The sequence below is a fragment of the Cyanistes caeruleus genome, chromosome 2, assembly GCF_971803275.1.
Source record: "Cyanistes caeruleus chromosome 2, bCyaCae1.hap1.1, whole genome shotgun sequence".
Classification (NCBI taxonomy): Eukaryota; Metazoa; Chordata; class Aves; order Passeriformes; family Paridae; genus Cyanistes; species Cyanistes caeruleus.
The window spans coordinates 18186235-18211139 of NC_141702.1; the positions used below are offsets into that span (position 1 = coordinate 18186235).

Sequence of the window (24905 nt, forward strand, 5' to 3'; positions counted from 1 at the left end):
ACTTTTGGTTTCAGCTGCCAGTAGTGTCCTCCTACAGCATGTGATAATTGTTGGGACTTCTTGATGGAAACCCATCTAAATTTAGCTTGTGATCAGGGACTGTACTATTAGGTCTGTATTAACTTAAGAATTCAGACAACAATTCACAGGTAAACACATAAATAATTGGTATAAGTCTGAAGGTGAAACTTATCCTAATTCTAAACATTTCTCTTCTCACTGCAGACATATTCAAAATACACTCTTCTAAGTTGCTGCAAGGGATTGAATTGGGTGAAAAAAAATTCTTTTCTTCATGTGTAGTGCAAAGGATATCAAATAAACAGCTAAGGAAAAAACCCTTAATTTTATGGAAACTGCACAGCAATATTCCCAATACTCACTATTTTTTAACTAGATCCTAATATAAATATTGCCTCTAAGTTGTCCTTTGAATTAAAAGATTTATTCACTGAACATATTTGGTTAGGAATTCACTCATAAACAAATTAAAACTTGTGACTAGTAATAGAATACTTATTGCATGTCATTCTGGCCTATTACAAATGTAAAAAGTATATATTTTTAGTTAATATCATCTAGCATAGGATTTTAATGTTTTTAAGTCTAAAGTCTATTTAAAGACTATAGTCAACCAGAAATAAATTTTCTACATTTAGACTTAAGAAGAAATGCAATGTTTGCAAGGGTACAAAAAACAACCAACTAATTCTCATCATAAAAAGAAACGAGTTCTACAAATGAAAACTGAGAAAGTTATTTTACATCCAACCAACCAACCATAAACCAACCAACACCTAATGATTGAAAGCCTTGAAAACCAACGACCATTCTGATTTCTACCCAAGTGGTTTCTATTTTATAAAAAAACCCTACCCTTCTAAAACAGACAATTTTTTCTAAAAAAAAATGTAAGTAACACAAGTAGCCATAAGTACCCTAACTAACAAAAAATCCTATAGCTGCAGATTGCCTCCTAGCTTTACTGCCTTGGGCCTAAAAGCTTTAACACTACTCTTCTGAAGCTTAAGAGCATGCTCAAAGCAAAAACCTTATCAGCAGCAGCCTTGTAATTAAGGTACAAGATGGTCTGCAACATAGAAGAACATCTTGCATAGACACCACTACCAGGATAAATAGATAAGCATTTTCCACACATCAAAAATTCTCTTCTGGAAGATGGAAAATAAGTGTGAGAAAAAAGCTTTTCCTACTTAAGACACTGATGGGTACAAGACTTTTGCATAAGATTTTTTTCCCTCTCAAGTCAAACAAAACATTGAGATAAACAGAAAAACATGTGTCTAGGATGGAGATCACGATCTGTTTTTTCATGTTTAGTTTCTAAAATTACCTCTGAATTTCTTTAACAGTGCTTGCTGAGACCTCCTAGAATATTCCTAACATAACAAAAAAGTCATCTCTTCTGGAGCTTTACATGTTAAGTCACACAATTAAATTAAAAGATGTTAAATACTAAATACAGCCTGTCCTAATAATTCCTCACTACTTTTTGTCAGTAATTTTTCATCCATTTTTTTCAAAAATAAAATAAGTCCAAAACATCTTGTTATGTTGTCAGATTAAGTAAGGCTCAGTCATGTAATAATAATGAATTTTCTACAGGAACACAATGGTTAAAGGAACAAGGCAAGGTTTACAAGGCTGCTAGATGAAACTCTTTTCAGAACAAAAATATTTACATTAATGACAGGATTAAATTAAGCTTTCCTCTGGAAGTACTTTGCTTTAGTTTCCTGCACTGAAGTAAAAAATTAGGCAGTTGAAATTATCATACCAGTTTGGCTTTCCATTTACAACTTTTATGTCTTTCTGTAAAACACACAGGTGAGAACATAAATATATACACAGGTAAAAAACCCCTCATGATTAAAATCTGTTTACAATCATTGTATTACATAAAAACTCACAGTCACTTTAAATAATTTTTTGATAACTTTTCATGTAAAAAATGTGATTTACTTTTAATGTAAAAAAATGTGAATACTATGTGATTTAAATCTAAATAGTTAAACCCCAGTGTCATTTCCATTAAAGACTATTGTAGTTTGCCTAGTACTATTGAAGGATCAGAAATAGACTAATATTCAGATTTTTTTTTCCAGTTTCTCTTCAGTCAGTACTCCCCAGTTACCTTGAGAGAAACACAATATTAAATATATACTATGATTGTTACTTACAATTAGCTGTTTCAAGCCTACAAATGACTGCTCTACAGAGTTGGCATTTAAAACTTGTCTCTTCACCGCAGCCTGCTCCCCCAAGAAGCGAAGCATTAGGTCTTTTACTGCATCTCCCTTGGTGTTCATGGAACAGAAAAAGAAAACAGATAATGAGACTATTGAAAACATTATTTCAGCAAAATAAAATATAGAATTAAAACTGAGCAAAGGAGTTCATTTCACTAGAGAAATACATATTTTCCAGTATGTTACATATGAAATAAATATAATTGCACATGTATATATAGTATTGGAATGAAAACTTCTACATTTACTCCACATAATTTTGTATATTTTTTTTCCATGTATAGGTTTCAGTTAGCATTGACACATTCAGGTTTATTTGCCTCTTATACTATTATCATTCACAGATCTTATAAAATATTCCTCAAAGATCTTACAAAAACCAGAAAGTTTTACAGGTTTTTGTAATGTATGTTAACATTGAAAGGTGCAATCTACTGATCAAAGATAAGCATGCACACAGTAAATTAGCCTTAAACATCCACAGAAAATAAACTTTGAGCGATCATAAATGAAAGTAAACAGCAACCCTTCAACAAGGGTATCAAATTTCAAAAGAACTAGCTGCAGGCATCAGTCAGAGAAACTGGCCTGAGCTCAATAGCTTTTTGCCTAAAAAGGAGTGAACTACATGTAGTAACAGTAGAGCTTAGCTATGACAAAGACAATTGACTTTAAGTGTTTCAACTTCCCCCATGGACAGCGATGGGAAATATATTTGTGTTTTCTGTCTAGTTTCTTAAGGAATGAGAACTACTGTTCCAAAATGGAAATTTTTTACCTATCACCCTATGAATAAACAAGATATCTGCCTCTCTGACAGAAGAGCCCAAAGAATTAAGAAAAGACAGTGTGTGCAAAACAACATACAGATGAATTTTTAATTCCCCCTAACTTTGGATCCAAAAGTCCTTTGGTGTAGGAAATAGTACAAATGAATATAATGAAACAAAGGACAATGACAGAAGACAGCAACAGAAGAAAAAAGGCATAATGGGAAGAGCATAAAAAGCAGCACTCAGATTTGTTCTGACACTTGAAGAACTCTGGTACAGATGATCTTTACTATACAGTGTTTTTTAAATGATTGCCAAAAAGCACTGAATATTTTTCTTGGAGTTATTTATCGACATAATACACTTTCTGAGCAAGCAGGGAAAAAAATAAAGTCCCAAGCTTGTCAATACATGTCACGTGAAATTTCAGTCCTTCCCTGAAGCACACTTCAGTGAGTTCACTCACTGCAAATGCATTTTTCAACCAACTTCTCTGTCCACTGCATGTAACTTGGTTTAACATCTTACAATAACGTTCAGCATTAGCGAACTATTCATACAAAAGTTGTAAAGACCGTTGTTGGAAGCTGCTTTAACACTGAAAATATACCTCCCACAATGTTTCAGTTGACATTTCAAGCTCTCTACAATTAGTTTCAGTTAAATACACAATTTGCAATACTATGGAAAAATGATACAAAAATAGGGGATGTCAAATCAGTCAAGGCATGCACTCAGGCCATGGAAACCAGTAACTGAAAGTGAGGAAAATTTTCTAAACACAAAGCACTTCAAAACTTGTCCCTGTGGACATGTCTAAGAGACACTTATAAATTATAAACAATGAAGAAAGCAGTAGTATTTCCTTTAACTCCATTGATGATTTTACATCAGGTCTTTTGTAGAAATACATCACATGGACATTGTCAAACATCTTCTCTTCAATTATGTACTAAATGGTTTATCTGCATATTTGCACATGACTAGATTTAGGGAATAATCAGGAGAAACAAGCCTTTAATCCCTGACTGGGCTGAGGAAGGTCAAAGAGAACTACTGAAAAAAAAAAAATATTGCAAAAAAAGAGACCATCACCCTTGGAGATTTCAGAACAGATCACTCCATCTGTCTAACTGATTAGCTGTCAGGAGAGAAAGAGTACACACTAGAATTACTCAAGGTCTAAGGGACATTTTGGGCACAACAGGAGGAGGAACAGCTTCCTGTTACAGTGTTTCACTCTAATTATTTAGCTCTGTGATAACACACTAATGTTTTAAGATAAAGTACACCCAAGAAGCAACAGCAGTGTGGCATATATCTAAACTGGTATTCATTGCTTGTGACAGAACCCAAGATTTTTCAGATAATTCATCTAGACGTCTGGACCTGATTCACTCCAGAAACTCTTCTGATAGCTCCCGCAGATTGGGAAGTTACTGCAGACTGCTCTCTGCTTGTATCTGCCTATTGACTGATGGTCTTTGTTATGCATAATTAAGGTTTAAAGTATCCAAACCCTCAATACCATCTATCTACACAACAGTTCTATTATCCAGAGGCATAGATATCAAAAAAACAAAACATGGTTAGCCTGGCTGAGCAGCCAGGATAAAACTACTTCATTACAAATCCTGAATAGATGTAAAATTTCCCAAATTCTGAGAAAAATGCCTTATGCCTTTTCACCCATTAGAAATTGACAGATGACTAAAAATTGCTTTTCACTACTATGTTGTTTGCTTTGTGATCTCCTCTAGTCTTTTTCTTTTAATTTTGGAGTTATCCCTCCCAGCAGCTTGCTATAGCACTCAATCTTTCTTAGAGGTTATACCTTTCCATTGCTTAGGGAAGATAGAAATGATGCCATTTCACTCAGTGTTAACATTGTTGAGACCACTGTGAACATAAGTGAAATTATTTCCCACTCGATCACAACAGGGAATTCCACAAACAAAGCTGCCTGCTGTTAGACTCTAGCACAGCTTAGAGGGTGTGTATATATTCCAAATGTGAGTATTATATCTTACTAACTCAGAGGACCAGAAATAACGTACTTGAAAATACAAACAGCTTTGGCTTCTACTGCAACTGTCAACACTGGTTTTCAATGTAGCAAATAAATGTCACTATGAGTAAATGAGACCTGGATTTAGCCTCTTCCTGTACAAGGCAGCAGTGACACTGCATTTTTTAATTAGGATTGAAGCAATACACACAAGGTGACCATCAGCAACAATATGAAGCAGTATAATATACAGATTACTGGACAGCTCTTCTACAGTATTTCTAAAATATAATCATAGAGGAAGGTACAGTAATAGACTCTTACCTGGATATTATCGAATTTTAATCCAGGCATGGTGAGATTCTCTTTATCTATGAACACAGCGCTGTATTGTTGTGTGGCAACTGAAATGAGAACATTTCTTGTCTCCTCACTAGGAATCCAAGCATCATTTCTTCTATCTAGTTCACTCATATTTAAAGCTGTGGCAAACGGGTCATCACTCCCAGCAAAAACAGCTTGGATCTGTGAGAATGGCTTGGGGGATTGAGTTATTTCTAGAGATGATGGTGGACCACCTGCTTCAGGTCTCCCATTTTGCACAGGGAAAGTAGAGTTGGATGAAGAACCATCTCCACCATTAGAAAGAGAGGACATTTGCTCTGGAACTGAAGAGCTTGCATTTGGATTACTAACAGAAATAAAATTAGATGTGGTAAATGAATCGAAAAAATCAGAAGCTAAAGTATTAGTGTTAACAGTGTCACCGAAGAATTTGCTTAGACTAGGACTTGGTTGAACCACCTGTGGATTAGACTTCACTGGAGTCTCTATTATACTACTAAAACTGGGAGATTTCACCATCTGAGGCTCAAAACCATCTGGCAGGAACAACTGTGGCTGTGAACTAGCATTGTTTGCTTGGCTGAAGATGGTGCACACAGGAATAGGCTCAGCCTCAGAAGATGGTTTGGTAGTACTGGGTGACAATATTTGGTCCCCAGGCATGCTTTCATCAATATTATTTGGTTTTGTTTCAACAGGAATGTTGTTTCCCAACTTTGGTTCCTCCTTCACTGCTTCCTGAATTGATTCTTCCTTTAAAGATGCCTGATCATCTGTTCCAATCTCAGAAATGTCTTTAGGAGTTTCTTCATGTTCAGTTTCACTCTCATTACTTAAAAACTCTTCTTTATCCACTTCTGTTTGTGTTTTTTGATTATCTTTAGCTTCCATTTGGTCTACAATCTCCTGAAGACAACCAAGTTCACCTGTGTCATCTTCACTATTGTTTGGAGAATCTGAAATAATGACACTCTCCATCATTTGCTCATTAAGTTTATCTACAAAATTATTTGAATCCTCTGATACAGTTTCATTCCCTTCAGACTCAAATTCATCTCCACCAAGATCAATGGTTTCCTCATGGAAGATGCTTTCTTCCTCAGTTTTCTGCTGAACTATGTCTCTGCTGTCACCTTCATCTGAGGTGCTCTTTGCATCCTTAGCACTGCTTTCATTATTCTCCATAGTATCTGGAAAAGAAGGCCCCACCAAAACAAGAACTAGTTTTATTACTTGTATATTTTTCAGGTGTCACAGTGAAACTCCTAAGTACCATACAAATAGTGAAATCCTTGCTTTAAAAACACAGTAATTTCACTATTTCACATCTTCCCTTTGACATTTTTCATGTAACATCTAATCACAGAACTAATTCTTTAAATATCTTTACTTTATCTTTTCTGCAAGTCGTAAAACTATTGAGATTGAAGACCAAACGCCTCCCACTAAAAATACACGGAACAATATCAGAGTCGTATCAAAGAATGGTTTGGTTTGGAAAGGGATCTTAAAAGATCATCTGATTCCAAACCCCCTAACATGGGCAGGAACACCTTACACTAGACCAGGTTGCTCAGTGCCCCATCCAACCTGGCTGTTAACTCCTCCAGGTTTGGGACCTCCCCAACTTCCCCGGCCAACCTGTTCCAGTGTCTCAACATTTGCTTTTCTGGTCGCAAAGACCCGCTAAGCCCCGCTTTCAGCAAAGGGAAGCGTGGGCTCAAGGCTATTATCACCAGTACAGCCGAGCCGAGCACGGGCCGGCTAAGCAGGAAGAGCGCTCGGCGGCGACAGCGCCGCTTGCGATTCCCCGCCGACTCGGGCCGGGCTCGCCGCTGCCTCCGGCGCCACCGCAGGTCCCCCGGGCCAGACACCCCGCGGCGGGGGTGGGCCCGGCCGCTCTCACGGCCTCCTCCTGGCACTGCCCGAGGCCGCCCCAGTAACCACCCGGACACCCCTCACGCCGCGCGACCGTTCTACTCCACTCCATCTAATTTAATTTCATTTCATTTAGTTTCATTTCATTCCAGTCCATTCCATTCCGTCCCCTCCCGTCCCGTCACCTCCGCGCCGCCGCCGCGTTCGGCGCCGCTCCCCCCGCACAGCGCCTGCGCCCGGGCCGGGCCGGGCGGGGCTGCGCGCGCGCAGCTCCCGGAAGCGGCGGACGACGGGCCGCGCCGAGGGTCAGAAAGAATCGGAAGCGACGGGGGGGTGCCTGCCTGGGCTGGAGGGTCGCGATGGAGGACGACGCGCCGGTGATTTACGGGCTGGAGTTCCAGGTGAGCGAGAGGGAGGGTTAAGGGAAGGCTGGCAGGTGCCGGACCTGCCTCCGAGAAGGCGCTGGCCGCGGGGTTTGCTGTGTGTAATGGGGTAAAGGAGAGCCCTCCCGGGGGAAACCGGCGTCCTCTCTTCCCCGAGCCGGGACCGGGGGCACCACGGGCACCGCCGGGTTGTGGTGGCTTTTGGCAGCCGCCTTGGGGTGTTTAAGGGTGGCTGGACGGCGGCCGGGAGTCGTTCCGCGCTCCAAAAGGCGCTGTGTGCGGGGCGGCTGCGGGGCCCGGCCAGGCTCCTTCTCCCCATGGTGCCCGGGGGGCTCCTGCCCGGTCACCGCTCCCTGCTCCGCCTCAGGAAAGGCTTTGTCTGGCGCTGGAGTGGCACGAAAGTACTGTCAAAGGCATCCTTGATTCTGCCTTGTCAGAAAAAAAAAATAAAAAAAAATAAAAAAAAAATAGTTGCTTTTCTGAGGAGAGAGCATGAAACTGTTTCAAATAAATTACGAATTTTAATTGGTTATACCCTACCGTAAAATTGCGTGAACTTTGTGGGATCTCCCTGTGAGGTCTATGTATGTGCATTTGTCTCATGGGACAAACCTACCCATCACATCAGTATTTTATGTGATGGGTATGTTTTATTAAGAAATGTCTAACTTAGGCACTTATTGATCACGTTCTTAGAGGAACACGGGTGTTGTGTTTAATGAGGTTTCTGTAAGTTCTGGGAAAGCAGAATGAGAGGGACCCTAATTCATTCTTCCTCTTCCTAAGAGCTTTACTTCCTTTACCTAAGGGCTGTTATGTGTTGTTTTTGGCAGCGGCTGGCTTATCATCACTGGCCATTATAGCAGTAATACCTGCAGAAGAAAAAAGCAATTCATTCTACAGTAGATGTAGTAATATAAGTATCTACACATGCCCTTTTTTTTTTTTTTTCCCTTTGGCACCTTTGCTAAAGTGTTTATGAAAAGTAATATATAAAGGTTCTTTGTAACAAATGTTCTCTTTACTAAGTAGTGTGCTCTGAAGTCCTGACTATACCAATGGCTTTCATTAGCAAATTTTGTATTTGTCTGGTTTTCCTCTTGTGTGTAGGAATTCATCTGCACTAAATGTTGAATCTACTTAAATCTGATCAAATCTGACAGTATGCTGTCTGCTTTGTAGGATAGTATTTCGTGATTGGCTTGAGATGGCTGTAACTTGTACTTCAAAATTAATGAAACTTATACTTAACTCTCTTTTGCAGAAGAGAATATATATCCTGTTCATATAGCCTAAAGTTCATAGTTCATTTATATTCAGTTACATATAATCCATCTTTCAGGAATTTGGGCAAGCTAGTGTGTGTTGTCTGTGACCTCCATGGACCTGGTATCCGGCCCCCTTCCATACCATATGTCTCCTACAGACTTTTTCTCTCCTGTGAAGTATGTAACTTGTTTGAGTTGTCTGTCAGGAGAATAAAGAAAAAGGATTAATAAAGTGGCTATAATAAAAGGAAATTACTGTTAATACAGATCTTAGGGAGATAGTGAGGAAAGAAGAGATGATTTATACATAAGTCAGGGAGCGTAGAGATGAGGGCTTTGTTGCTGATCTCCATTAACTCCCAGTGTGGCTTTAAAACAAATTGCATCTCTGTTCTTTTTGAAAATGGAGACACTAATATAGAAACTTAAAACTAAAACTGATCTTGTTTTTTCCAACTTCCATCTCCAGATCTAATAAGAAAGATTATTATTTTTTTTTAAACATAGTTTCTTATGTGTTGCTGAATAATAATGGTTAGCTGTATCAACACAATTACTGCTTTTTGGCTGGAAGCATCTCTTCAGACTAATTTTTCAGCCAAGTTTTAAAAATCTTGGCTTTGCTTCTTATGTTTGGGCTCCAGCAGTCAGTAAAAGTCCGTCTTTGGCCACTGATGGAGAAAGTGTAGTCGTGTAGATGTGCTTTTCATCTGATCTAATGTGGCCATGTTTATAGGAACATAAAGTTAATTCCTCCTAGGTGCTATTCACCAACTAACTTAAAATTATTTCTGCTTGGTTTCTGTTCATTTCTATGTACAGAATGTGTTCTGATGTATTGGCATACATAAAGTAACCAATTAAAAAAGAGAAGAATGTATTCTTCTCTTTTTTAATTTCTTGGGTGTGTCTGTGAGTGATATGAACATTGTACAGACATGCATATTATGTGTGAATTTTAGGGTGTATGCCTCTTTTTGTGACTTTTAAAAAGACAATTTAACCATAATTGTTCTGGTTGTCCGACTGCAGAAAATGAGAAGATTACAGTGGGTGGTGAATGAAAACGTGCGATACTGCTTGAATTAAGGTACTGAGTAATGCGACTGTGGCTCATGATGATGAATACAAAGCAACAGGAGCAGCTGCAGAACATTTCAGTACCAAGGTGGTTCTTCTAAAAGGAATCTTGGTAGGAATGATATCCTCAACTATAAGAATGTGATGAATGAGGTCTAAGAATATCGCTAAGTGCTGATTTTTTGTCAGTGAAATTATGTTGTTCATGTCCCGTGTAGAGTTGACCTGGGCTTCACTCTCTAGCCTGAAATACATGGTATGTCTAGTCCATGTTGAATTTGCTTTCATTTTCAGGGAGTTGCAGTTTTCCGCATGTAGCAATAAAGCTACCCCATGACATTGGGTTTAAACAGTGGTGTTTTGAGCAGGTGTGAAAGCACCACTGAACATCCCAAAACACCACGTTTGCCTTCATTTAAGGTTGACTGGATAACATTTATAGCCCTGGAAATGAGCACTGGGGAAATGTGCTTTCTGGGATAGGCGTTTGGCTCCAGCCTACATCTTGCTTGCTTAAAAGCATGCAGAAGCCAGCCAGCATCATGAGATGAGGAAAGAGAAACATGACTTACATGACTTATGCCAGAGAGTGATCATTTTGGAGTGTGTGTTTGGCACACTTAATGGATTTTTGGGGATGTACAACACTGAGCTGAATTTCAGCATGCTGGATACTCCTACTGTATGTCAAAAGTACATAAACATGTGGGGGAGAAGGACAATGAGCAAGAGGCAAGGACAGCAGAAAGCTGCCTGGCTGAGCACAGGGCTGTACTGCCCCTGGGCGGCTCCAGCAGTACCCTGAGATAGGGTCTGGCTGAAGCAGGCTTGAGAAAAGTGCACTGATGCTTCAATGGAGTTAGTGTTCTGCCTTGTGGTTGTCATACTTCCTGAATAAGCAGTATTTGGCCAATTTTGTGTTGTCTATTAGTTAACACATTTTATGAATCTGAACAGACACTTGATTTTGCCTGCTTGCAGAAATAAGATGAAACTTAATTTCCCTAAAGCCAAATGTGTTTTCTTAGTGTAAGAAACGTAAAGCAAAATACCTACTGAAATAGATTATAGAAGACTTGTGACCAATGTGCATACACCTATTGTCATCAGTATTTATTGAGAATAGTTCAACTGACTTACCTGTAATGGAGTAAAAACCAGGTTTTACTAGAAGTGGTATAAGGGGTCTTCCCTGGAAAATGCGTGTTGCTTGTGAGCTATCCAGGGAAAGTTGTGCTGGCTTTCAGACTCGGCTCTGTTCCCAGTATGGGAATGCAGAGCCTATAGCTCCTGTTGGCAGTGGTGTTCTCTTCCCTAGATGAAGCTTTTGTAGTCTCCTGTGGGTTCGGAGAGAGTGGTCTAAGCAGAACATATTTAATAATTTTGGTCCAGCATTAGCAATGTCTTTGGAAGATTTACTTTGAAAATTGAATCAGTTTAAGAAACTGCATAATAATGTCTTACTAAAATTCCTAGCTTTTGTGTCAGTTCTCTTTTTTCTCTAAGATTACTTGCCTCATGAGTGCCAATCCTGTGTATTTTAAACCTTTGTGGTTTAAAGTGTTACTAGAGGAACAAAAGTAGCTAAGTGGCAAAGCTCTCTTAACTAATCCCCCAATGATCTTCATAATGCATGAAGTGGAACAGTTGGAAAGTATTTTTTTAGGACCCTTAAGCAATTAGTAGGATCTTCCTAATATTAGGTATGGTACAGAATAATGACAATATAAGATACAGTTAGGTGAACTTGAAGGACCTTTTACATGATAGTTAACTTCATGACAAATGAATGAATTTTCTAAGGATGATTGCGCTATGCAGGTCTTTGTGTGTGGATTGCATTCGTTGCTGTGAGGATTTACAGAATCTGCCAATCTTTGGAATGGGGTCAGTGCACTAAATACGTCAGTGGTGGGAATTCTTGTGCTGTGAAAGACTTGAGGAAAGCAACTGTCTGAGAGTATTGAAGGTCATCTGGGCATGTGTGCTGCCAGCCTTTTCACTGATAGGCACTGCAGCTTGTTAGAGTCACTGCGAGAGTCTCCTACTGTGGTGGGAGAAACAAGGCTGTCTTACCTATGTAAAAATCAAAGTGTACTTGAAAATTGAAATTGTGCCAGAAGGCAAAAATAACATTCATGACATTAGCAGCCTGGGGCTTGTCTGGAGGAGGCAGCAAATCCAGCTCCTCACCCCAAGTAGCAGTACACTAGTTCTGGTTTTCAGCATAAACAGATGGTCAAATAACTTTAAATTCAGATTTAGGGACTGCAAGCCAAATACTGTATCCTTACATTTTGCATTGGAAGTTCATGGTTTGTTAGTACAGATTGATTGTATAAATTTCAAATGATGCCTGGTTTGCAGAATATTTTTTGTTTGTATTAAATGTAATACAAATATTCACACAATGGGGTCTGTTTTCTTGTTTGCTAATACCAAACTAGTGCAATGCATCAGCATATGTATTGAACAAGTACTTTTTTGTTTGTCTATTAATGATCTAAATAATAACAGTCAAATAAACCAAGCAAAAAGGCAAAAAACCAACCCAAAACTTTGTGCATTTGGCTCATATTTCAAAAGATGTTGAGGAGTGAAAGTTTTTCAGAAGAAATTTATGAACAAAGTGTAGAGAATCAGTGCATTGCAGTTCCATAATGCACTTAGTTTAAACCAAACTTCTTTACCATTTTGAGGTTTGTCATTGTGTTCTTCTGGATCATCTCTTTGTGTTGTCAGGTACAATAGACTCTATTCCATTTCTTTTTATCTAAGGTTTCTATTATTCTGCAGGTGGCCTAAATTGTCAAGGGCAAGGTAGAAGGTGACTTTTGCCCAGCAGCACACTGAGCATAGTGTAGGCATAGACGTGATGCCCAGTCTCCAGTTAGTCTTACCTGCATTCTGCTACAATGATGATTGTTTCTTTGCTTTATCTTGATACTGCTGTCTGTCATGCTTGTGTTGTAGGATTTAAAAAATCCTCTTTATGTTCATTTATCGTAGTGGATTTGCAATTCATTTCTTGTCCTGTTAGCTAGCTATGAACTATGCAAGTTTCCTCACAGGCTATTGATAAATGTGAAATTTGGACATGTTGCCAAAAACATGTGGTTTACAATTGCTTGCTAATATTTTTCTCCTGGAGTTAGGCCTTCTTTAAAAACAAAATTATGTAATTGCATGGATTGTTGCATTGTCTAGCACTATCAGGCGAGATGTTGACAGCATGTGTAAGGATTACTTGTTTCCTTGCTGCTTGTGTCTTTCAGATGTATATTCTGGTTATTTTCTAAGCATTATGGCAGTTTTTTTAGTCAGTAAGTAACAGTTTAATACCTTGGGTAGAATCATAAAATTGTTTGGGTTGGAACAGACCCTAAAGATCCTCCAGTTCCAACCCCTCCCTGCCATGGGCAGGGACACCTTCTATCAGACCATTCAGAGTTCCATCCAGCTGGGTCTTGAACTCCTGGGATGGGGAGTCCACAACCTCTCTGGGCAACCTGTTCAGTATCCCTCTCACAGTAGAGAGTTTTTTTTTTTTTTTAATAGCCAATCTAAACCTGCCTTCCTTCAGTTTAAGGCCATTTTCCTTTGTGCTATCTTTGTGTGCCCATGTGAAAAGTCCCTTTCCACATGAGCCCAGCAGTAAACTCTTTTTGGACTATATACAGGTCTATGTTCTATGAGTGTAGACTTCGAAAAATAATAATTTACATTGGTTTAGATTAATCAATATTCATTTTACTACACTTTTTTTCCTATTGTCTATCTATGATCTGCAGTCTTAAGGTAATATGCTTTATGAAAGATTCAATTTGCAACCTGCTCTGACAGGTTACAGTACAAGATGACAAAGTGAAGGCACTTCCCTTGATCTTAACAGCCCTCCAGATGTATTTATATATATAAATACATATATAATACATATATGTATCAGTTGTATTGTTCATTACAAGGATTACTTGGTGTCTTCATCTGTTGGAAGAACTTTCTTTTCTCTCAAAGTAGCTCAGAGTAGACAAAATTGCATATATCTTTGTGCAGGAGACAAATGAAAGTTGATTGTGCTGATACTGATATTATGAATCAGAGTCTTCCTGATTTATGAAGGCTTGATGAGTCTGAACTTTGTATCGTATGTATGGATGTTGCAGGGGTTTTTTTTGTTAAGGAATAAACAATAGTGTGTTTCTTCTTGTGAAAAATGTCTAAATATCTTTTTCTCATGCCTTTTATTTTTTTTTCCTTTTTTTCTGCAAAATGGAAAATTGTTTTAGGGAAGAGCTAGAGAAGCTGATGACATAAATGTTACTATGTATTTACACAATTTTATCTTGGGTGCTTTGTGTCCTAGTTTATGCATTTTGAAAGCAGACTGATGAGAAATACTTGAAAAGCTTTGAAAGGGCTGGAAACCTCTTTTATTTCTTTATTTTATTAAAGATCCTGGAGGTCTCCACTTCTCTTTGATGTATAGAAATAACAGAAGCTTCTTTGATTGAAGGAGATACATAGCTGTTGGCTCATTTCTAGTGTTTTCTCAAAATAATTCAAAGCAGATCTCTTGAATGAAAAAGAATGCTCGCAAAGATCTGCAAATGTAAATTCTGTTAAAAGGCAAAAGCTTTTCTGCAGTCATCTTGGTGGACTTAAGCTGTATCTGGAACACTCTAGGCTTGTTGTAGATGAGTGCTGCATAAATAAGAAAGTAAAGCAAATTGGTATGGATTCACATGGATCTGCATTTGAATATTTTGAACACAAGCTACACATTATGTTTTCTAGTTCTTTTTTTCCCTGTATATAGATGTAAATATAGGTATAGGCTATTCGCCTATACATTACTAAGCTTGTTGCATTTTTTAAAGTTTTTATGCACCATCTTACACAAAATATTATTCTGTTTAAATTACACATTTTAAGTACCAGAAAAGAATTATCTGCTCTATACAAGTCCAGAGATGATTCTAAAAAATTAGGTTTTTTCTTATAGCTATTTCCAGACAATAGCTTTGCTTTATTTAAGAAAAGCCAAATATCTTTAAGTTGCTTTTCGAGAATTAAATTACTCTAAATTTGGGTATTGGGATATAATATATTACAGATACTCCCTTCCAGGCTTTTAGGCATCTTTTTAATATCAATTTTAAACGAAGTTTCAAATAGAATGATATTGAAGTGTTCCTGAATCCAGAGGGTAACAGCTGCATGACAGGATGGCAGTAAGAAGGGCTATTCAGCAGTTACCTGAATCCTTCAGAAGTCTTTGCTTGCGGTATTTGCCTTAGTTTCTGGAGAGGTCTGTGCTATTTTATGCCAAATATGATGTGAATTGCAGTTTTTTTCAAGATAAAAAAAAATCATATTGAACAATAGTATTAAGGGTCTTATTTGCATGGAGAAATAGCAGACATTTCTCACAATATATAGTTCCTAAAAATGCCTTTAGGTACTAGTTTGCCTCACATTTACTCAAAATTTTCTAAGAGAGTCTCTACTAATGACCAGTGCAAACTAGTGATTGTGGTTTTAGTTCAAGCTTTGCTTTATTTACCAGTGTCTCCCATGGCCCTTAACTGCTTTGTTTTGCTTCTTCCAAGACTGTGGTTGGTATGTGGTTGAAGAAGCAAGGCAGAGACATTAGCAATGCCATTAACATAATACAACAAAGAAATAACATTGTGACAAAAGTTTTAAAGATAAATAAAAATTCCTTCTCCCATCATTCAGACAGTTCTTATCTCTAATGGGCTGCAGTAGAAAAGAGGAGGCTTGGTTTTTAATTTGCTTCTAAACTTGGTGGATAATGGTGAGAAAATATTAATTTTTACACAGGCATATTCAGCCTGAGTGGTGTGAAGACTTCCATAAGAACAGCCTCTTTCTTGGATATCATATTATTTTTTAACAACAGTAAAAAATTGTCTACTGTTCTATGGAGTTTTTTCAGATGATAAAGTTAGTTTGGAAGAGATGCTGCGTTTAATGTTATTTCTGTTATAAGGAAGATCAGGTAATGTATTTAGCACCTGTGTTCCTCAATGCTCACAAGTACAAGAAATTGCACAAAAATGTATTAAGCAAAATGGACATAAAGGCCAGGAAAGTCTGCCATTTGTAAGAATGTAATGCTTAAAATGACAATTGAGATATAAGTTTCAAGATCTTTGCTGAAATTAATGGATTTCATTAATTGTACTTTTCTAATGGCTGTCTTCTTCCCTAGGCACGAGCTTTAACACCTCAGACAGCAGAAACAGATGCAATAAGATTTTTGGTTGGAACACAGTCTCTTAGATATGATAATCAGGTAATTTTTCTGTCAAATGTCAGTTGTAATTTTTACCCCTTTTTGTAACATTGTTCCAATATCATCCCTCTTCCTTTCTCCTCCCTGTTGAATATGAACATTGACAGTCAAGTTGAAGACTTCTGTGGGTAGAATGTAAAGATACTGGTAAATGTAGGCGAATGAAAGCTGTGTGTATTTTCTGAAAATCATATTGCTCTTCTAAATTGTATGACTAAATCAGATTGGTTTAGTAAAGAAACTGCCATATTTTGTTAATTTGAATCTATAGATGCTCTGGAGCTATCTTTAAATCCCTGAAGAGATGCAAAGTAAAACAAAAGTCTTTAAGCCTTAATTACTTCTATTGGGACTCCTCGTACATGCACAGTTCAGTGTACATGATGCTTCATAAACTGTATTTTTCAATATTCATTATTGACAATTATCTGTGTCCTTTCTGATCATGAGTTTAGCAACTCAAACTAAAATTTGAGTGACTTTCATGGCTCAGTTTCTATAGGGAAATTTCTTCTGAAGTTAAGTGTATGAGTTGTACATCAAATCAGCAATTGTACAAAATCAGCAATTTTAATTTTTTTGACTTAATTTCAGTAGAAATCATAATGAAACAAGCTCTTGAGGCTGAAAATGTTAGAGTCCTGTACTGAGTGCAGGTGGCAAGGCATGGATAGCAGGAGAGCTGCAGTGGTGGCCTCTGAGAAAAGGCTGGGGATTGCCTGTGCCAGACATGGCTGGTTCAGTGTATCCACTTCAGGACACAGGTGAGTCAGTTTCCCATGAAGGCTCTGTGCTGTAGCAGAGGAAAAGAGTGAGATGCAAAGAGCATCAGAGAGAAAACACCCATAACCACCACTGCCACACATCCCTCTGCCCCACTTGAAAGAGTCAGAGGAGTTTGGGGTGAAGTTCAACCTGGAATGTTAGGAAAAGAAGGTACTTGTTTATTTTAGCTGCCAATGAACTAATTCATTCACCCAAATCAAGTCTGTTTTGCCCAGAATATTAGTTAGCAAGTGACCTCCCTGTCTGTAGCTTGGCACATAAACTATCTCATTCCTATTCTTCCTGGTTCTTCCCCTTGCCATTCTTGTGGGGCAGCAGGTGTCTGGGTTGGAGTCTGTCAGCTGAGGCTAATACCCACCACAGAAGTCCCTGGAATTGAATAGAGTGACTGACTCTTTTCAAAGTGGCCTGAAATGAGCTGCATAAAATGACTTGGAACCAAAGCTTTGGGATGTGTAAGCTGTTAATTGCCAATGAGGTTTTGAGTTCATTACTCAATGATAATACTGGATGAGACTTAAGAAAAGTTATTCCAAGGGGGATGAAGTATTCAGGTTATTTACATTTCAAGTAATACTTGGGCAAAGAGTAACAAAACTTAGTTAAAAGTTCAATGCCCACAATTACATTTTTGGTTGTGCTGTCTCTTGCTTTTCAAATAAATTTGATTATAATGTGGTTTGGTTTTTTTACTGTGATTTCTGTGATGGTTTTACAATTTGCTCAACTAATTAAATCCTGATAGAAAATTGTTGTTGAAGAGTGATTCTCACTTATTGGGTGATAGCCAACAGATCTTTAATAATTTAAATTTTCTGATTTTGGTAAGTTTATTGAATATATGCTATGTATTTTAGAAATGTTTGCATATGTTTCAACTATGAGTATGCTTTTCTTTTTCCAGTGAATAACATTAACAACAGAAATACAGGACAATTTCTAGTGTATTCACAAATGTTTGGAGGTTATTGGCCTTTAGCTGTGCCTCAGGCCATCATTTCTTCTCAGCTAGTTCCTCAATTCCCAAGAAGTGCCCTAGGCCTCAACTCATTATAACTTAATTTAGCACTAGGTTCTCTACATTTGCTCAAAAACTTTTTTAGTTACCTGACCAGACTTAGGAGCTTTCTTGCAACACTTAAAACTTTACTGAATCCTGCACAGCAAGAGATTTTATCATGGGCAGGTGTAGCGCAAATGAAAGAGCAATAATTTTACAGCTGGCATGATAGCTTTTGCCTTATTGAGGTTTATTGCTGTATAAAGCAATTTTAGGTAATCATAGGAGAATATATGTAAGGTGAAAATATTTTCCTATTAATACTAGTATTTTGAAGGGAAGGAAAGTTTTTATAAGATTTTACGTTATGTTAATATTTGACATATTAGTTTTATATAGTACTTGGCATTTGGTCCTCATAACATGCTGCAAATGGTTTAAGTAGTAGCACTGTGTTCTACACGGTGTAGTTTTGGAATTTTTGTCCTCAATACTTTCATTGTTGCTAAACTTCATGTGTTTGTTGTACACATTGGAAGTATCCAAGTATGTAATTTATTCTTTTCTCATCTCATTCTCAAAACTCTTCCAAGTTATTTTCAGTCTTATGTCTTAGAACTTGAAATACTAATTTTCATGATTTGTATAGTGCACTGCAGCTACTGTACTCCAGCACCTCAAACCTTGTGGTTAGTTCTGGGCTCCTCACTGCAAGGAAGACTTTGAGGTGCTGGAATATGTCCAGAGAAGGGTGATGGACATGGTGATGGGTCTGGAGCACAGCTGTTAGGAGGAGCCAGCTGAGGGAGCTGGGGTTGTTTAATCTGGAGAAAAGGAGGCTGGGAGAGGGCTTGGGGGTATCTCATCACTGTCTACAGCCACCTGAAAGGAGGTTGTAGCCAGGTGGGGGTTGATCTTTCTCCCATGCAGGAGACAGGACAGGTGAGAGGAAATAGCTTTAAGTTACACAACAAGTTTAAGTGGATATCAGGAAAGATGTTTTCATGGAAAGGGTTGTAAAGCATTGGAAAATCTCAGTCTGGGCCTTTCATGAGCAGTGTGTTCCACCAGTTTGCAGCTGTCCATGTTGTCAGCTGAATCAGAAACATAACAGCAGATAGAAATTGGTTATCTGTGTCTTCAAAGGGCTTCAGATGGGGTAAAGAGCACTCCCTTATGTGCCAAGTGATTTTTAACCTGGTTAGTGTGGGAAGACATATATGTTACTGTAGTAAATGGAGTTTAGATTTATGGTTCACTTTCTTGGGTGAGAAACTTGGCCTGATCTGCCAAAGGGGGCTCCAAACAAAAGCAAGGTATGAGGTTAAAGTAATCAAGTGATCTTTTTTGTTACTCTTTAAGATGACAGTTGTTGGGTAAATGGATAGTGTTCTGATTCTTGAATAGATTCCTAGGTTCAAGGCAGCAAATGAAGTCTCAAAAGATAACTTGCTAATCAACTGCAGAGGCAGTTCTATGCCTGGGATGACAAAATGGAGGAATAATATAGGTGATGAGGTCCAGGATTATATTTGAAGAAGGAGCTTTTGATAACTGGGCAGTAAAGAAAAAGTGTAAACTCATCCCCTTAAAAATAATGGTTCTTAGATGAAGTTGAGGCCTATATTGCAGTTTCTGTAGTCTAAGAAAATCTCCTGTACTTCTGTATAGCTAAGATTTTTGCAGTTTCAGTGGTTAATTTAGTAAACTTCATTTGGTCACAATAGGATAACTCTTGGCTTTTTTTTCCTCTTCATTGTTCACCCAACTTTGAAAATTAATTTTTAGTGATATTTCTTTAAATTTTTTTTTTACATTTCTTTAAAATTTGTTAGTCTTCTAAATTTATCTGTCCACTGTTGAGCTTTGGGGATCTAGTACGGTGAGTAAAATTCCTTCTGTACGTTGTGCTAGGCTAAAATCTTCCGGAATTTCTTGTATTTCTGTGGCAACTATAGAAAAACAGCTAACTAAAAAAAGGGAGGGAAAAATGATAGAAATATAAACCTATTAAAAAAAAAAAAACATAGTAAAGAAACCTGCAGCAAACAAAAATGAAAATAATAAAAAGCAAACTTAGTTCTGGCTTTTAAAAATATTATCTATGTATTTAAATTTCTGTTTTTCTTCATATTTCAGTACTTTGTTTCCATATAGTATGAAAAGATTAGATCTGTATCTTGGTAAAGATATGTGACTGCTAAAGTGAACTCTCAGCAAGTTTCTTACTGAGTGTAAAGTACTTGGTTCAAAGAGGAGTCCTTTCCCTCTCTCCTTCTTTCTTTATAGGTGGTTTGAATTAGATGATTTGGATACAGGATTGGTGCAGACATTTAGACTAAGGATTGTAATGTTGTTATTTTTGTTTATTGCTGTAAGAAGTATTGAATTGTAATACATGGCTTATTTACTATTAGCCATAAAATGAAAAATCACCTTCAAGCTTTAAGTTGAAAATTGAGAATAAGTATGGTATTTCCTCAAACAGGGAAGCTGCTTGTGTTTTCTTAGAAAAGTTATGCATGCATGAAATCAATGATATAGTAAATTGTTAGTAAAACAATTAATTAAACTAGATATTGGTTATAAAAATCTCATTAAATTGTTCCATATAGTCATTGAGTATAATTAAGACCCACAGGAAAACATTTGAAACCCTAACGTTCTATTTTATTGTATTTTCAGATTCACATCATAGATTTTGATGATGAAAATAACATTATAAACAAAAATGTTCTCCTTCATCAAGTGGGTGAAATTTGGCACATTAGTACAAGTCCTGCAGATAAAGGTGTACTAGCAACCTGCTACAATAAAAGTAAGTCCTTTTTAAACATGCTCAATTTGTACAAGTGTTTTGATATTTTTGAATGTGTTACATTCAAACCTCTAGCTATGTGTAGACATCTTCAGTTGGAGTTATCAACACAAACATTTCTAAAATAATCTACAACATTTTTACCTGTACCTCATTTGTGTCATATCCTTAGGTTGTATTGGTTAGAAGTCAGCTTCTGCATTCATGTTAAGAAAATCAGCAAACTAAACCTTATGCTTGGCTGATGAATGCAAAGTATGTCAAATAAAATATATTCCTGTTACTTTAAGCATCATTTTTCTTGGTTTATATGTTTACTTTTGAAAGTGCAAGTAAACATCTTTCAGAATATGTTGGCATCAAGCTGTACTTAAAACTGCAGATGAAGTTTGTATGTGCCATTTTTCATATGTGAAATGCAGGTATGCCCACAGAGGGCTACAGCTTCTTATCTATTTCCTCAGTAGGAATGGTCTTTGTCTAACCTTACTGTAAGTGCACAGTTATTGAGATTAAGGATCCCTGTGCAATTCTTGAGTGAGGCAAGTGTGAAGATTTTCTGTCATGAGGCTTGAAAAATCCACTTGCATCACTTGGGCAAGGGGATGATTTTTCTCTCTGACAAGAAATCTGATGTGTCCATTGAAAAAAATATTACTTCTTCTAGTAAATATTACTCTGTTCTTTCATGGAAATACAGTCCAAGAGTATAAAAATTAAGGAGTAAGTTTCAGGCTTTGTACATCTGTGAACAGTTGTAGAGATGTGTGTTCCTGCTGTTCAGCCTTCTGGTTGTATTATGGGAGAGGATTCCAAGATTGCTTAGTTCTCCTAATTCTTTTGGATTGAAATAAAACTGCTAAAATTTGAATTTCTTTCAGAAATTGTAGATGATTTTTTAAAACCAATGATAGAAGATAAGTTAATTAGATTTTTCCATTGAAATTATTGTGGGCGTTTTGGTTGAGAGCCTTTCTGTGAGACTTCCAATTTCCTTTATTGGACCTAATAAATCATATGAATGTTTTCTATTCCAGATTATTTGTGTTTTAGTTTATCTGCTTTCTTAATATTAAGCTCAGTTGTTTATTCTTCATGCATCTTACTTTAGAATTATCATCTGGTAACATTCTGCAGAGAACAAGATCTCATTCTCAAATGGTGATTACTGACTCTAAATAGCAGTGTACAGAACTGAAAGCACACAGTGTGGGGTTCTTTAATAAGGAATACTGAGTTCAGCAGACAACTTATTTCAAGTAGCAATGCATCCAAATTAAGCAATCAAAACCTTTACAACACTGAAAGTATTGCATTTTTTTGTTGTTTTAAAAAGACAACTCATTTTCTTATTGAACTTCAAGTCAAATTATGCTTTTGGGAACACCTGTAAGTATTGTGCCCATCTTGTGTCTGGACCCAGCGTTTCTGTCAAGACTTAAATGTTGTTGAAGCTGGGAGATTGGAGAAATGTGATGTGTGGCATTTATTATTAGCTGTTTTTTTAAGTTACTAATAGCTATTTTTTGAAGTTGCTTAAAGAAGTGATAAAATGTGGCATTGAAGTGGAATTATGTACATTTTCCATTTCCTAGCTTACTGGATGAGTTAATGGAATAGGGTGAAATTTCCTCCTTTATATTGGGAAAGATACGAGTTTTCTTTTGCTCTCACATTTGCAAAGAGTTATCATAACTGAGATATGAAAAAAGATGTAGTAGGCGCAAATAGAAGAGCACTTTGTCACAGCTCTCCTGATCTTTGATTTTTATATAAGAAGTCTGGGGAATATAAATTTCTTTTTTCAAATGCAGTGAAAAATCTTTCCACAGTATCCAGTTGTTATCATCCCCTTTTACATTATTGAGACATTAAGACTCTTGTTTATTCGTTTACTTAACTACTTGATAGTTAATACTACTGCCTAAAAGTCACAGATGACATCAGCAATCATGTTCTATGTTTCGAAATACAAATGAGGTGCTGGTGTTTGCTTCTCTTTTCTCATGAGGGGAAAAAACTTAGCAAAATAATGTAATATGCAGAGCTTTCTGTTAATTTCTGCTGAGTGCTAAGAATTCCATACGGGAAATGGGTGTGTGCATTCAGCTGGTAACAATAGGTTATTTCTGGGCTCAAGGTTCAAACAGAAAGTTTAAGCCATGTCTGTGTGTTTGAGAAGAGTGCTGATGTAATAATGCTTGGAAGTTTTGACTATTCTGGTTGAGAGATGCCTTGAATTGACATACCAGAAGTCTTAATCAAAACTAAAAAAATCCTCTTTTATGGGGAAGTTTCTACATTTGGTTTGCATTTTGTTTTTGGGCTTTTTGTCAGGTTTTTTGTTTGCTTGCTTTATATTTCAAAGACAATATTTTAAATACTTCTGTAAAATCCCACACCATCATGCTTAGATCTGAAACTTTTTTTCCATATGTGTGGTTATGTAAATGTGTATGGGTTATTTTCTCCTGAATCATACAGGTAGGAAACCTCATTCAGTAGTAGAAACAACCCCTGTCACTCTCTGGAAGCATGATTTTTTTTTTTTCTGCCTTCATGGATAGATGAAATATTTTGACCTGTCCTTTACTTGTAAGTGAAAGAGGCATAAAGGTATATAACTTAAAATGTATTTATTTATATAATTATTATTAGACATTGTGAAGAGCAAAGTCATGTACTCATGAGTCATAATAGCTATGCTTCTATAGCAGTAAAAAATAATTTTCTTGTGCACTGGATTATTTTCTTTAAGTGCTTACTTTTGATAAAATCAGATTACTTGCCCATAAATAGCTAAACCTGCAGCAAGCACAATTCAGTTATTGTTTTGAGATGAGCTTTTGCTTTTAGAAACTCTAGGCAAAATATGTCAAAATGGCCAAGTATAGCACATTTTGATGATTGGATGCAGACTCTCCACTCATATTTTTGGCTTCACTACTCTTTTGCATAAAGCCCATCAGAATATTTACTAACAATGATTCTGCATATCTTTAAATTCTATGCTTTCAAGAAAAGAACATCCTCCTAGAAAGTAAAAATAAGATGGCTTAGATGACTTTCTTGTTCACAAGAAGTCACAGAAAAAAAACGGTATTTACAACTTTGTCTAATTTTAACATTGAAAAAATACAAGGCTTTATTAATGATGCATTCTCAATTATGATATTAACTAGAATAATAGTGGCTCCAGTAGCATTGGAATAATTGTGTCTTTGGATATTAACCAGAAATTCAATTTTCTAGGACATTTTGTCGTAAATAAAAAATTGTGGAACTATTTTTCCATCTCTCCTCATGTGCACACTTCAAAAACACTGACTTAATCACATAATTAAAAAGGGAGAACTTATTAGACTCCGTTCCTGCCTCGATTTTAGTGGTCTCCCCCCGCCACCAATCATGAATATGACACTTAGGAAATTTTATACTGTTACAACTGATGTTATAGGAAGATGATTTTATTATTAAGTAATAGGCTTACTACTTGTGTATAATCATTTTAACATCCAGAAATGATCAGGAATTTACTATGCTGAAGGCACAGCACTTGCCTGTGCTAAACATTTCTAACTTACCAGTATTGTGTACTAGAAATGTATCAAAACCATTGCAGTGTAACTGGCACTGCTAAGAGACAAGGTGTGTCTTGAGGAGACACTGGGAAATAGCTCCTCCTTTTGCAAATGTGTTTGGCAGGTATTTGATGTTGTGAGAATTAGGAATGTTGTATTTTATCACAGATTCCCTAATTGAAGGGAGAAAGTGCATAAAGATATGAAAGAAGCTAAATATAAGAGGTGAAAAGAAGGATTATAGTCTAAATATCTTGGGGACAGGGGAAGAAGGCTTTGTAGAATTAGTATCTGAAGTATCCAGAAGAACTTATGCACTATTAGTTTTGTGACATGTTGATGCATCATTTTTCTTTTCTACTACAGCAAATCAACTGAATTAAAACAGGGGTGTGG

At 36.9% G+C, this 24905-nt stretch overlaps 2 protein-coding genes and 1 long non-coding RNA gene across 4 annotated transcripts in view; 1 reads left to right on the top strand and 2 right to left on the bottom strand.

Annotated features, from left to right (window-relative positions):
- The window catches only part of TRAPPC12 (trafficking protein particle complex subunit 12), a 50424-nt gene extending 42915 nt beyond the window's left edge, over positions 1–7509 (bottom strand). Inside the window, exons 1-3 of the mRNA XM_086875931.1 lie at positions 7460–7509; positions 5376–6586; positions 2202–2318 (exon numbers count right to left, since the gene is read on the bottom strand). Of these exons, the coding sequence (XP_086732057.1) occupies positions 2202–2318; positions 5376–6581 (1323 nt within the window). The 5' untranslated portion in view covers positions 6582–6586; positions 7460–7509. The remainder of the gene's footprint in view (positions 1–2201; positions 2319–5375; positions 6587–7459) is intronic.
- LOC147654646 (uncharacterized) overlaps positions 1–24905 on the bottom strand; it is an 837032-nt gene that overhangs the window by 701536 nt on the left and 110591 nt on the right. The window lies entirely within an intron of this gene.
- Positions 7502–24905, top strand: part of EIPR1 (EARP complex and GARP complex interacting protein 1) — a 75393-nt gene continuing 57989 nt past the window's right edge. Inside the window, exons 1-3 of one of the 2 annotated variants that reach the window (XM_023922556.2) lie at positions 7502–7675; positions 16241–16324; positions 20796–20928. In XM_023922556.2, the coding sequence (XP_023778324.1) occupies positions 7634–7675; positions 16241–16324; positions 20796–20928 (259 nt within the window). In that variant the 5' untranslated portion in view covers positions 7502–7633. The remainder of the gene's footprint in view (positions 7676–16240; positions 16325–20795; positions 20929–24905) is intronic. The other variant, XM_086875932.1, reaches the window with a different exon arrangement.